The following is a 13,942-nucleotide window of genomic DNA, read 5'->3' on the forward strand; positions in this document are numbered from 1 at the left end:
GGAAAGAATGGGATGCATATTTCATCATTTATCAGAATCAGATCAATTATATCACATTTAAAATATCACTTCCTCATCAAATTGACTTTTTTGACTTTGCAGACGAGGATGCAGTTATGGACAGTGGCTGAGAATTTCCCCTCCCACATGTGTCGGCGAGTCTGTGTTTCATATGTGTGTCTTTACATTTTTCTATACAGCACTATTAATCTAGATTCTGTAACTCCAGATGTCTTTGAAGTCCTTGTACAGCTTGTATTTTGCACAGTATCTGCCTGTGAGCAAGTCTGTAATGTTTGATTTAAGCTGATCTTTTGTTTCCCATGCTTCATCCTGGCCTCCTTCAATGTGCTTGCCCAGTGAAAACATCTTTTTACATCACCGGCAGGGATTTCACTGTTTATTTATGCTGTAAAAAATATTTCGTCTGTGTTTTGTTTCATCCCATTTTCTCTTCTATGACTATTTACTCCCCCCGACTTCTCTTCCCTGGCCTTCAGGTCAAAGAAAAACACTTTACTGTGAATTTCATTATTGCGCTCATGGAACAAATGCCGGGTTTCCTCAGGGTCAAAATGTGGTCCTATCCTCTTGAACATTTTTGTATCCAAACACGTCATCTGTTGTAGAGTGCTGTTGCGTTTATAGTAATATTAGTCAAACTCATCACACAAGCTAACTGTGCATGTGGGACTGAATGACAGCCCCAGTTAGAGATTATTAAAATCAATTTGCCTGCTTACTTCACTGGAATACTTGATTTACGCACAGACTGGAAGAGAAACCATCCCCCTTGTGTTTGTAATTACTTTAATCTATAATTCAAATATGTTAAAACTGTTCATTATTGCTCCTAAATTAAAGGGAGAAACAGGTCATGATTTTTCAGAGCTGCTGAATATATTCATGCAATTTAAATGCTCTCAGAGGATATGGAATTGCCGATCGCTGAATCAAAAATGTCAAAAATGTCTGATTGAAATCCAGTAATGTCGGGACCTATTAATCAAGAAAACATGGAAAAATAGATTTTGAATACATTTTCTGACAGTTCCTACTCTTTAGATGGTTAGGCCTGCATTATGATCTAAATTTGATCTAGTCTGGATCATGATGAAACGCAGTGCCCAAAGAAGTGCAGGAAGAATGAAAGTGGACAGCTGACATGTATTTAAATAGACACAGCCACAGGAGAGGCATAATGGATATTTTCAGGCCAAGTGTGGAGGTGCAGCAATCAAGTGTCTTGAGATCAAATCTCTATTATCAGATCTGAAGAACTGCATGAAAGGAAGGTGTAATGAGGGTCAGTCATTCACTTAATAACCGCTTAATTTGAGCAGTTACACACAAAAAGCCTTTTCACAGGAGCCCTTAGAGCTGCACAGAGAGACCTGAACTTTATTGATGTACAATTTGCTGATGTGGGGAAAGAACACAAACACATAAACCCACTGATTTCCCTCCGCTGTTGTGTTTTTTTTACATAGATGGCGTACGTAGGCTACCTAATGTTGTTCAACTACATCGTCCTGGTCAAGATGGACCTGTGGCCCTCTCCTCAGGAGTGGATCGTCATCGCTTACATCTTCACTAACGGCATCGAGAAGATGAGAGAGGTACCGATCCCAGCAGGGGTTACATGCAAAGGGGCGTCATGCATGCACAATTATATTGAACATACAATAATCAATTCCTCACTGCTACCCAGTGAACTGAAAAGAACAAAGCTGGTCATCATTATGTCACCTTCGGTTTAATTCAGTGAGTTCGCTGGGGGAGGGCAGAGGCTAAACATTATGTCCATATCGACAAACAGCTCAGAATTAATAGGGAAAACTGTGATCATTGAAGGGGAAGAAAAAGAAAAGAGAAAGGAAAGGGAGACAAGTTGGTGGAAATAAAGGCAAGAGGCATAAAACAAAGAAAGAAAAAAGAAAATAAGGTATGAGGCTATCTAGTTCAGCCTCACACTGTGGCTGTGGTTTCTACTGTAAGTGTATGAAATGCATTAATCATTATGTCACATCATTCTCAGCTGCACAACAATGCCTCAGCAGACATCTGCTAGATGCCCCGATTGGTGAACTCATACTGCCCTCTTATGGTGGTCATGATATAATGCATTTCTATTTTTTCTCGTCCTGGGTTTCAGTCACTTATGGGGCTCACTGTAAATTTTTCTTTCAGTTTATTTAAATTACTACTGCTACAGGTTTATGATATCATGAAAAACAACATTTTTTCCATGCTTGGAATATTGATTAATATGCATTGTCCCTGCTACATAAATAAAGTAGATTTTTTTTTTTTTTTGCATCAAATGCTTGGCTGCAGTGCATTGTGGATGATGTACACTGATGGAGTGACCATCGCTGTTGACTCACTCCCTCAAGTGAACTTGAACTTGAGAGATCAGCTCTTGGACGGCTGATCTCTCAAGTTCACTCGAGTTTTTCCAGACAAATGGAACGACACTCTTGATGGCTGCAGGGATTCCCTCGAGGACAAGTGCAGAGGGACAGTGAATGAGGGCATGTTGAACAACTAATGAAACACGGCCTCTGTCTAGTGCTTGAGTGTTTTATATTGTCTCAGGCAAGTTCTATAGGATGCCATGTCCACATACAGACAGGTGACGCATTTCACAATTTGAACCTTTTGTATGTTTGCAGTTCCATCACCAAAATAGTTTTCTTTGCTTATAACACCATAACATGCTACCACAGCTGTAAGGTGCTGTAAAAGCTTAAAAACACACCTTGAAAATGCGTAGGAAGTGCTCAGAATTTACTTTGGAGCGTATGTATGAATCTTGGTTCCTTACTCAACTAATTTCCCTCCTCCAGATCCTGATGTCCGAGCCGGGGAAGTTGTTACAGAAGGTGAAGGTGTGGCTTCAGGAGTACTGGAACATCACAGACCTCATGGCCATCCTCATATTCTCTGTCGGCATGGTTCTCCGTCTCCAGGAGCCGCCACTCATGAGCTACGGGCGGGTCATCTATTGCGTCAACATCATCTATTGGTACATCCGGCTGCTGGACATCTTTGGAGTCAACAAGTACCTGGGTCCTTATGTGATGATGATTGGCAAGATGGTGAGAAGAGGCAGGGGCGGTGATGTGTTTCTTTTCTATCTTCAGTGTCTCATATTTTCTTTCCTCATTTACAAATCATTTTTATTTATAAAGCACATTTAAAAACGACCAAAGCTGGTCAAGGTGCTGTACAATAGGTAGGTGAGACATGGGCTACTGCCTGATTCCCAAATAAAGAGAGTTGCAGTAATCCAGCTAAGAGGAAATTAAAAGATGGAAAAAAGTTATTAAAAGAGAGCAACAGTGTGACCTTGGCGATATTTCTAAGCAGGAAAAACAACCTTTCACAACAGAGTTAAAGCAGGACTGAAGATGGCACTGTGATTTTTTGGCAAGTGCATGAAGTGTAGGTGCCAGAGTCCATCAGCGATCAGCTTCACCACTGGTGGGACCAAACATGACCACTTTGCTCTCAGCATCATTTAGTTAAAGGCAGTATTTCAGCCATCCAGTGATTCACGTCCTGGATGCATTCAAGGAGAGACCAAACTGTGTTGTTGTTGTTATGACTGGGTTCTAATGGGAGGTACCTCAGCATGTGTAGGATGAACAATATGGGACCTAAACTTGAGCCTTGTGGTATTCCACAGGTGATGGGAGCAGACGAAGGGAAGAGGTTTCCAGTTTGTCAAATAGGAGATGCCCTAATGATCATAAGAGCTCACTGAGTCCTATGAGTACAGGTTTGATTCGGTCTCGGTCCTAATGGAGCTTCTGTGCCTCTAAACCTTTATTGTTTGATCTCCAACAGCAACAAGATCAGAGCCTCTGATAAATACATAAAGACAAAAGTAAAGAGGGGATCAAAGGCTCAAATCGGTATCTGATGTTCGACTGTCTTTCACATGAGGTGTGGACCAATGCACATAAACTCCCTTTGATATTAAAATCAGCAATTAGTAAGAGAGATTAAACAAAACCTTAAAATTTGGCTATATCTTAGATGTGTTTGAGTTCTCTTAAAAGACAACGAATGGCAGCCTAATGGAATATAAATCAGCCCAGAGTAAGTCTTTCCACCACTTCGGCTCGGTAACTTCCTTAATCAATCTGGGATTAACCTAAATTAAGTGCATTTTAAATATTGAGTTTAGGTTTCTGTGCAGAACAAATTAAATTGAAGTTTGATTGATCAATCAAGACTCAAGAGAATGATCGTAATCACAAAATGCAAATGCAGACCGTCACTCATCAGACTGTTTAAAGTGCCTCTCCAGCTGTAACAGACCAACACACTTCCCTCCTGTTCTATTGTTTTGCCTCATTACTGGTTTCGTCACTGTATCCATTCTTTTTTTGTTTTAGCATCATTTCTTTCTCTAAACATTCTTACCAACTGGTTCCTGTTTTCTCCCTTTCCCTCTCTCTTTGACAATCCTCCTCTACCCTCCTCCTCCTCCTCCCGCTGTCAGATGATCGACATGATGTATTTTGTGATCATCATGTTGGTGGTGCTGATGAGTTTTGGGGTGGCGCGTCAGGCCATCCTCAACCCTAATGAAGACCCCTCCTGGATGCTAGCCAGGAACATCTTCTTCATGCCTTACTGGATGATCTACGGAGAGGTGTTCGCCGACCAGATTGACCGTAAGTTCGGGGCCACAGTGTCAGAGCTTTTGAATAAACTTATTTTGTGTTCATTCAGGGGAGAATAGTTTCTGACTCTGAGGAAAAATGCAAATAATGACAGAATATGCACTTATCTCTGCAGGATTACCTTTAATTTTCAGCCATTCCTCCACAGGTTAAAGGGATGATTTGGATTTTTTAAGTGGGTGTGTATGAGGTACTTATCCAATGATTCCCTGATTAATTATCGATTATTAAATTAATTGGCAACTATGTTGAAAATCCATTAATTAGCTTGAGTAATTTCTTGAGAAAAAAAAGGTCAAAATTCTCTGATTTCATCTTCTTAAATCTTTACTCCTTTATGACAGTAAACTGAATATCTTTTAGGTAGGGCAAAAAAAAAAAGAGGACCAAACAACTGTTTGATTAATTGAGAAAATAATCAACAGATTAATCAGCAATGAAAATTATCACTCTACAGTGTATTACCTACAGGAGATGGGGTTTTGGCAAGCGCCCAGTTTGGTGAAGCAGCAGGATTACTGGTGTAGGAGGCTAAGCAGCAGCAGGGTCAGCAGCAAAACCACCCTACCCACCTAAAATAATCGATATCAGTTGACGCGTACGCTACATTTAGCATATTTTCACCACCTTACCTTGCCTTCAGACTGCCCTCTTTGACACAAAGCTGCCATAGCTGTCTTCACAACAACACAGACGCAGGTCAGTTCTTGGGCATGTCTTGTTTCTTTGATGCATTCTTGCCTTAGTCACTGCGGAAGAACTATATTTATGAATGAACAAGTACAAAATACCTTGATAAATTATAAATGCACATAGCATGAAAAAAATGAAAATGCATATGGCTACAACATTTTTAGTTGCCATTTTTAGCTGTCATCACCTTTTAAAACTTCAAATTTTAAACTTATATGCACATGAATGATTTATTAGTTATTTTTGCATGAAATTATGACGTCACCTATGAATTACTTATCAAAGTATCAGGAACACACTAAAGCACTGTCTCCAAAGCCAGCACTCATTTGGCAAAACCAGTAATTTCATCTCACAGAAAATGAGAGTTGCTGATCTACACCTGCCTTGATCGGTTATTTATTATTTTTTTTCTCACTTCAATCCACAATGACACACACAAGCTAACCAAAGGTAGTCCAGCAACTCACATCTTCAGTGGCTATTTTTGCCAGAGGAGTCTGGTGATAAGATAAGATCAGTTGTACTTTCATGTTCCTGCAGGGACGTATGTTCTGGACTCCGTCATGCAGATCCACAGAAGATAAAAATCATACATAGTGCATAAGGGAAAGACGTCGGCATCTCAACAGGAAACATGCACATCAAATCCAACACGTGTAACAGTTTGCACACATAATGGCAGCCTATATGGAAACCTATTGCACAGCAGAAGAATAATGAGAAACACACACATACAGTGGTGGGTCACAAAAAAATACCTGAGTAGAGAAAAGAGACCTGTTGCACAAATATCAATATCAATATTTCATTTATGTATATATATATATATATATATATATATATATATATATATATATATATATATATACATATATATATATATGTATCAGTTATTACCTGTTATTTTTGAGAAGCTTAATGGATGAATGGTGGCTTTGTTTCCCATCAGAAGACATTTTCTAATGGTAAGGTAATATGTAAATATATTCTAAATATAACATAAACTTAAAGTGATACTGATATTTTTTAGATGGCCTGTTTTTAGGTAGATAAAATATGTTATACTGCTGACCCTGTGCACAGCTGCTTCTCCAAACTGGGGGTGTGCCAGCCACCATCTACTGTAGGTACTACACTGGCTATGCTTCATGCAACCCTGCTTCAAAAGTCCAAACTAGCCCTTAAACATTGGAAGTTGTCAGTTTAGAATACAAGCACTGTACTACAAGACAAATTTCATCATACTGAGTACAGATTTTGTATCATCATAATCTTTCTGTCAAGTTACTTAGTGTTTTACACCAGGACATATTTCTTACAGTCAGTTTGTCTTGATTTCTTCTGTCTCTACATTATTTTATGCCCTGTAGACAAAGTGACATTTGACTCAATAAATCAAACGTAGACTGTGAGCACTGAGCAGTGTCTGTGAGAAAATGTCTTGAGAGCGAGAGTGTGCTGTTCTGTTGTCTTTCTGTATGGTAGTGTATCTGATGGTGTGTACAGAATGTGAGGAGTGGCCCAAAGAGAAGAGATCTGAAATAATGTTTTCATTCTTTGTTTCAGATATGCATAGTAGGAAGTTACAGCAAAGGCTGAATGAAAAACTCTGGCTGGTCGAAAATTACTTTCGAGCTCACGGAAGCTGGCGTAGTAACGGTCCATTGCACATTTCCCAGTGCAGTCAAAATCCCAGTAAATCCAATAGATAATAGACCTCAATTTAACCACATCTACCTATCCCACCTCTCCTTCATCATCCTCACATTACCACCATGTCATGCCAACTCCCACCACTAGAGGCCACTTGAGACAAAAGTGTGCATGCGGCTCCACACGCTCTAAGGTTAAAGTTGCCCTCATGTGTTTGGTATCTTGGGTCAGCTACTATATCTAAACACCATTTTCATTCAATATCAGGGGTTTCTTTTAAAGAGTACGACAGCCTGGTTTAACGAGGCTGTTGATCTTTTCCAAAGTTTTTATTGACTAACTAGTAGCTTTACCTGAGGCTGCATCTTCCAAGCAACTTTACCCTTACTAATTTTGGCACTGGCTGGCAAATGGCACTGTTACATGGCAGTAGCACTTTTCAAATGTGTTCGAATATTATGGTCTTTTGTTACTGGTCAGTTGTCACATCAAGAGGAATGATCAGAGTTTAAAAGTTTGATATTCCTTTGATGTTTCTTGCACCCTTTTTGTCCCTTGACTTTCAGTTAGTTTCATTTGAAGAGGTGACCCTGCCATGTTAACACCGTCTGTCACGTAAACCATGTCACCCTGCCCTTTACGCCGGCTCAGCTTCTCACTGGAGCAATTGCAATATTGCCAAAATATTTCTACTAATATAGCCAACATTTAACATAAATAAGCATTGATTTTACATTTGGATATCACACCATGCAGGAGAAAAAACACAAACATACACACCTCCACATCAGTATATATTAATCAGCCACCTTTCATCATCTGTAATCTGTTTTTTCACGTGGTTCAGTTGTCAGAGTTTTTAATCCAAATTTTTTAAAGGTAAAAATTTTTAAAAAAATATAGAAAAATTACTTCAGTTCTCTGTCTTTGGGCTGCATTGTGTGAAACAATTGAACAACAAGCAATGATGAGCATGACTAGAATGAATCTCAAAGGCAAACAAACCAAGAACAAATGCTGAATGTTCCCCAGATAAGCCACAGCAACTGAACCATCACAGATGGAAAAAACATACTATGTATCCTAAATACATTTCCAATGATTCACAGCAATCAACCATTGCTGAATGAAGCTATGGCACACATATGTGACAATATATTTCAAACATTGACTACATGTTTAAATATATTGGGAGCACAGATTGTGATGAGACATGATGAATGCATTTCTTTTGTGTATTTTGTTTTCAGATGCACATTTCTGAACATGAGCCCCAACCATTAAAGTGTCCACTCTTTCCAGTCCCCTCTTTAAGAAGCATAAAGACAAATTATGCTTCTTGTTTGTTTGCAAATTATGCAGTTATGCTTTTTGTTTGGTATTTTCAGGTCTGCTTGTCTCTTTGTTTGTTATTGTTGTCTTGTAACTCAGTGTACAGTATGTGCTTGAATGTTTTATGTTTTCTTTATTTTGATTTGCTTATTTAAGTTTTTATTCACTGTGTACTGAATCTTCTGTTTATTTTACATGTTTGCATGTCTTTCAAATCTGTCGTGCATCTACAAATTTCTACTGAAATATTATTCATGATGGATTTACATCTCTGTTTTCAGACACTGTAAAACCCTGCATTAACTTACGTGTGTGTTTTTGTTTTGTGGCGGTGTGCAGCCCCCTGTGGGCAGAACATCACTGCAGAGGACGGGGTGGTGGTCGCCCTGCCTCCCTGTAAGACGGGTGCCTGGATTGTCCCAGCCATCATGGCCTGCTACCTGCTGGTGGCCAACATCCTGCTGGTCAACCTGCTCATTGCTGTGTTCAAGTACGTAAAGTCTCTAATTATTTTAACTTTTTGGAACAAACTGTACGTACTATACTACATTTAGCCGGTTTACACCTGGCACTAGAATATATCACCACATGCAATTTGAGTGAACGCTTATGATCGCATCTCATCATTTCCATTTGTACTTTTAACTGCCTGCTGAACAGTGGTGTATCATCTGAGGTGTGTAAGCTTGAAAGATACCCTTTTGTGGACAAAATACTCTTGGAGCACCAGGAACAACGCCTCCCTTTATTTCTTCACACTCACAAAACACGACGACAAACCAGTGTGCCCTAAGACTTCATCAAACTGAGTCTCATAGCAATATCTAATTAACACTGTTGTAGACATAACTGTGTTTTAGACTTCTGTAAAGATCCGTGCTTGTGTTTGTGTGAGAGAAAAAGAGAAATGACAGTAGTTTCTGTTGGGCTGCTTTGAAGCCACTCTCATTAGAGGCTGGTAGCAAATTGTATTAACAGAATGAGATGGCGCTTCTTCCACAGAGACATTATCATGCTAATGATCTGTTATTGTACCTCTGAATAATCCACGTAGCAAAGACAATCATCGTCTTCTTCACATTTGTCGGGGAAATTACCAAAAAAGTGCACACTGGGACAAAAAAACAATTAAATTGAAAGTTTAATCACATTAAAGCAACTGTTTATTGTGTTGGCTGCTGCGTTTATTTCTATCTCTGTACGTCTGTGTCCAAGCTTGGCTCTGCAGTGCAGCAGCATGCTAAGTGAAGCAATCCGTTCATCAGTCTGTATACTATCTGAAGTGATGATGACTCACTGATGACTTGATTCAGTTTATTTCAGCTTGGGTGTGATATTTCTTGGTTGGTGTGTTGTTGTCCGTCATCATAGTAACACATTCTTCGAGGTGAAGTCCATCTCCAACCAGGTTTGGAAGTTCCAGCGATACCAGCTCATTATGACCTTCCACGAGCGCCCGGTCCTTCCTCCACCCCTCATCATCTTCAGTCACATTACTATGGTCCTCAAGCATCTGTGTTGTCGCTGGCGCAAGCATGATGATGACGAGAGGGACTATGGACTGAGTGAGTGGCAAATAAACATTAACAAGTCTGATAAACTCAGGACGGATACATCAGCTAAAATTATTTTTTGTTTTTAATGCTTTAACAGCGCTATATATAACTTTGTTATTATTGTACTGTCAAACATATGAATGTGACACTGTAGCATGCTCACTTCTTTAAACTCTTTCATCCACAGAGCTTTTCATCACAGAGGATGAGCTGAAGAAAGTCCATGACTTTGAGGAGCAATGCATAGAAGAGTACTTCAGAGAGAAAGATGACAGATTCCACTCCTCTAACGACGAGAGGATCAGAGTCACTTCTGAAAGGTCGGACAGCTACACAGAAAAACTTCTGTCTGCATTCTATCAAGAGCTTTCAGGCCGTGGAAAGTTGTTATATAAATAAGTCCAGCGCTCTGTCTGCAGAACAGAGACATAGTCTTCATTTATTACAGTGCACATTTCAAGCATGTCATTTTTCTTCTTTTCTCAACAACACATGCAGTGCATTAACACACAGCAGTTAATTTAGGCAAAGCTTAAATGTACATAAATCATTGATGTTAGTGAACTCAGTGGAAAATTTTGAGACTCAAATAGCACAACTGACCAATACCACAGTGTAATCAGTCATTTGTGTCTGCATTTTTTTTCAGTCTGTTTTCTAAATGATGACGATCATTTCTGTGCTAATAAAGTGGAGAAAAAATAAAAAGGTGCATTGTTTTACACATTAAACTTAACTGGTGAGAAATAGTAAAGATGCAAATCTGGCCTTTCTAAAAAAAAAAAAAAATAATTAAATACGCCTTCAGTCTATGTTGTGACTTAGTGGAGTAAACTGCGCTTTCTTAGTGTGAAGTGTGGTGGTGTCTCTCTGCCAACTTTTTTCTCCCCTGCGATTCTCTCCTCTCCGGTGCTTTTAATGTCTTTTCTCTCCTTTCTTTTCTTCTCCATCAGGGTGGAGAATATGGCAATGCGTCTGGAGGAAGTCAATGAGAGGGAACACTTCATGAAGGCCTCACTGCAGACTGTTGATATTCGTCTGGCCCAGATGGAGGAGCTGATTGGACGAATTGCCGTTGCACTGGAGCGCGTGACGGGTGTTGAGCGCGGGGAGGTCAACAAAGTCCGTTCCCGGACTTCATCTGACTGCACGGACTCTGCGTACATACTCCGCCAGGGTGAGTGCCCAGAGGCAGCATACATCCTCCGTCAAAGCAGCTTTAACAGCACAGAAGGGAACGCCTACCGCCTGCAGGAGGCGCTGGAGGGAACAGCGGAGGGCTCCATGTCCCCTCCTTCTCCTACTGGCATGGCCACACGGACAAGAAGCCACTCGTTTTATGTCCACGGTCGTGGTGGTGAACGTGCGAGTGGAGCTGAACGAGCCGAGAGCTTCTTCAAAGAACGCTCGCTCAGTCTCCACCGAGCCAACAGCTCACAATCAGTGTCCTCAGGTGCCGCCCCCAAGGAGTCTAAGCCCCTCCCCCTGGCGACGCTGTCGGTCTCCCAGCAGCACCGTCCATCGTCATGCATTGATATCTACGTCTCCACTTCTGAGGAGGTGGGGCCTTCGGAGGTCTTTCTGGACCCTCTCCGTGTGGTCCCACAGCTCCAGAGAGACTCCTCACTGCAGTCAGATATCATAGAGACGGTGCTGCCGGGAGGCCGGGACTTCAGCAGCGTCGCCACCAGCGGTATGGGCGACAGGCACTCGGAGGGCGGCGCGGGCAGCAGTGGAACAGCTGGCGCCATGTTTGATGACAGTGCAGCTGCTGATTTGTCATTGTGCTCAGCTCACCTCTTACCAGACACCACTTTACCTCCTTGGGACATGGAACCATCCCCACCTCCCTCTGCAGGGCTGCTCGAGCGCTCCAAGAGCAGCCGCTACCTCTCCACAGCAGGCACGGCGTTCCTGGACGAGCCCCCACTGGTCAAGTCCCACAGCCTCATGTTCACACCACGAGGCTGCTACAGTGGGCTGGGGGCAGGAGTCCAGGTCAAAGCTGCAGAGTACACCAGCATCACTGACTGCATCGACACGCGCTGCGTCTCGGCTCCGTACACTCCCGCAGAACGCTCACACTCCCCCGGAGGATCCACCTCCTTCCCCTTCGATAAGCCGTCAGACATTGGCTCCTCTCACCCTGAGAGAGAGGCGGAGCTCAGTCACACAGAGTCTGATCCAGAGGACCCTGAGGACCTGATCCCGGCCCCTGACACCCCACGTCTAGGGGGCCTTAGTGGGCCCAGCGGGGCCCCTCTCTGCTCCCCCTTCTCCAGGCTGGAGCGAGCAAACAGCTGCTCCTCAGATGACTCCCATCCTTCCCTCACGCTGGCCCCTCCGCACCGGAAGAGCCTGTCGGTGAGTGAGAGGATGGAGAGGGGACCGGGTCTGGGGGCAGACAGGGGGCCTGGGCCAGGGGGCCGGGGTCTGGCAGGAACCAGAAACCCCTTCCTCAGGAGCAAGTCTGGAGCGCGGCCCGATACAGCCAAGACTGACAGCCTCTCCATGAGGAAGCTGGCCACGCCGTCGGCTTTCCGCAGCTTTGATAGACAAAACTACACGTGACAAGAACACTGGTCAGCACACTCACACACTGATAGGACCAGAGAGGAAAACTGAAAGGGCCCAGGGCGAGAGTGAAAGCAGGGTGAAGTTGCCCACGGATCTGGACCAGATCTACAGTTCTTTTCACTTACGTTTTAGGTTAGAAAAGGTGATAAAAGTTTATTCATAGTCAGTGCTGGAGGGCAACTTCACCCTGGTGATCAGGAGTCAGGATGAAACGGATAGGAGGTGTAGCGGTCCTACTGTACACCAGTCAAAAACAAAGAGCTATGAATCTAGAGTAGTTTTTACCTCCTCTTGTAGCTAAGTAACTCTCAATGGGGTGTTATGGCAATGGAAGGTGTATTTGTACTGTATGTCTTCCACCCACCACCTTTACGTCAAGTAGACATCTGTCACTGTGTTACATCACATATCAATCACGTTAGTCAGAACGTATACTGTTACTCCTAGCTGCATTATGTGGTAGAAACTGTCAAGTCTGTGAGCCAACGAGAGCAGAGAAAGACAAAACAGCCACCTCATTTTGTCATTTTGTCTTAGCATAGAGTCATTACTGTCTCAAAACTTTCGCTTTAAATACATTTTCCTCTCGTCATATAAGACTCCACTCGGTTAAGACCCCGGCACTGGCAAACAGGAAGGAGCTAACGTTTCTGGCTGCTTCGTACCAGAATCGGTGAAGTGTTTGGAACCATCGGGAACTATTTCCCCTCTTGGTTGCACTGGAAATGATCGCAGTCATATGGCAACAACTTACCTCTGGATACACAAGATCACCTTTCAAATAAATAAATCAATATTAATCTCTTTTTCCTCAAAGGAATATCAAATTTGCCTTTAATTGCATTTTGTAGCATAATTTATCTACAAAACTATTTCTTTCGTCAGTTCAGCTCGGAAAAGAAAGCAGTGTTTGAACACACTCCAGTCAAAAGGTCATTACTCTGTCACATGTCTGCGGTCAAGGCTGTCAAAACTGGGTTTAATTAACCGTGTGATCAGAGTGAAAAGCCAAAAGTTATCAGGAAAAAAGTGAGAAAGAAAATGAGACATGAAGACTGAGATTAGCATGTGACCAGGGTTGGGTCAGATTACTTTGAAATATAGTCAGTTACTGAATAGAAATTACATGGCAAGTTTTGGCTACAGGCATTAGATTACAAAGAATCCAATCTGAATACTTTTGGATTACTTCAAAATCAAACATTGAAAATATTGCACCTTATACTACAACCCCAAATCCAAAAGAGTTGGGATGATGTGTAAATGTGTGTAAACAAAAACTGAATGCAATGATTTGCAAAAAGAATTCAACCTATATTCAACTTAATATGGTACAAAGACAAGATATTTTATGCCTAAACTGATAAACTTTACTTTTAATATACACTCATGCTGAATTTGATGCCTGCAACACGTTCCAATAAAGTTGGG

At 41.8% G+C, this 13,942-nt stretch overlaps 1 protein-coding gene across 1 annotated transcript in view; it reads left to right on the forward strand.

Annotated features, from left to right (window-relative positions):
- The window catches only part of trpm3 (transient receptor potential cation channel, subfamily M, member 3), a 144,842-nt gene extending 131,655 nt beyond the window's left edge, over positions 1-13,187 (forward strand). Inside the window, exons 19-26 of the mRNA XM_084728120.1 lie at positions 1,491-1,619; positions 2,850-3,101; positions 4,514-4,688; positions 6,960-7,088; positions 8,718-8,868; positions 9,750-9,943; positions 10,122-10,254; positions 10,888-13,187. Of these exons, the coding sequence (XP_084584246.1) occupies positions 1,491-1,619; positions 2,850-3,101; positions 4,514-4,688; positions 6,960-7,088; positions 8,718-8,868; positions 9,750-9,943; positions 10,122-10,254; positions 10,888-12,505 (2,781 nt within the window). The 3' untranslated portion in view covers positions 12,506-13,187. The remainder of the gene's footprint in view (positions 1-1,490; positions 1,620-2,849; positions 3,102-4,513; positions 4,689-6,959; positions 7,089-8,717; positions 8,869-9,749; positions 9,944-10,121; positions 10,255-10,887) is intronic.
- Positions 13,188-13,942: the final 755 nt, after the last annotated feature.

The sequence above is a fragment of the Lutjanus erythropterus genome, chromosome 10, assembly GCF_056507025.1.
Source record: "Lutjanus erythropterus isolate fLutEry1 chromosome 10, fLutEry1.hap2, whole genome shotgun sequence".
NCBI lineage: Eukaryota > Metazoa > Chordata > Actinopteri > Lutjaniformes > Lutjanidae > Lutjanus > Lutjanus erythropterus.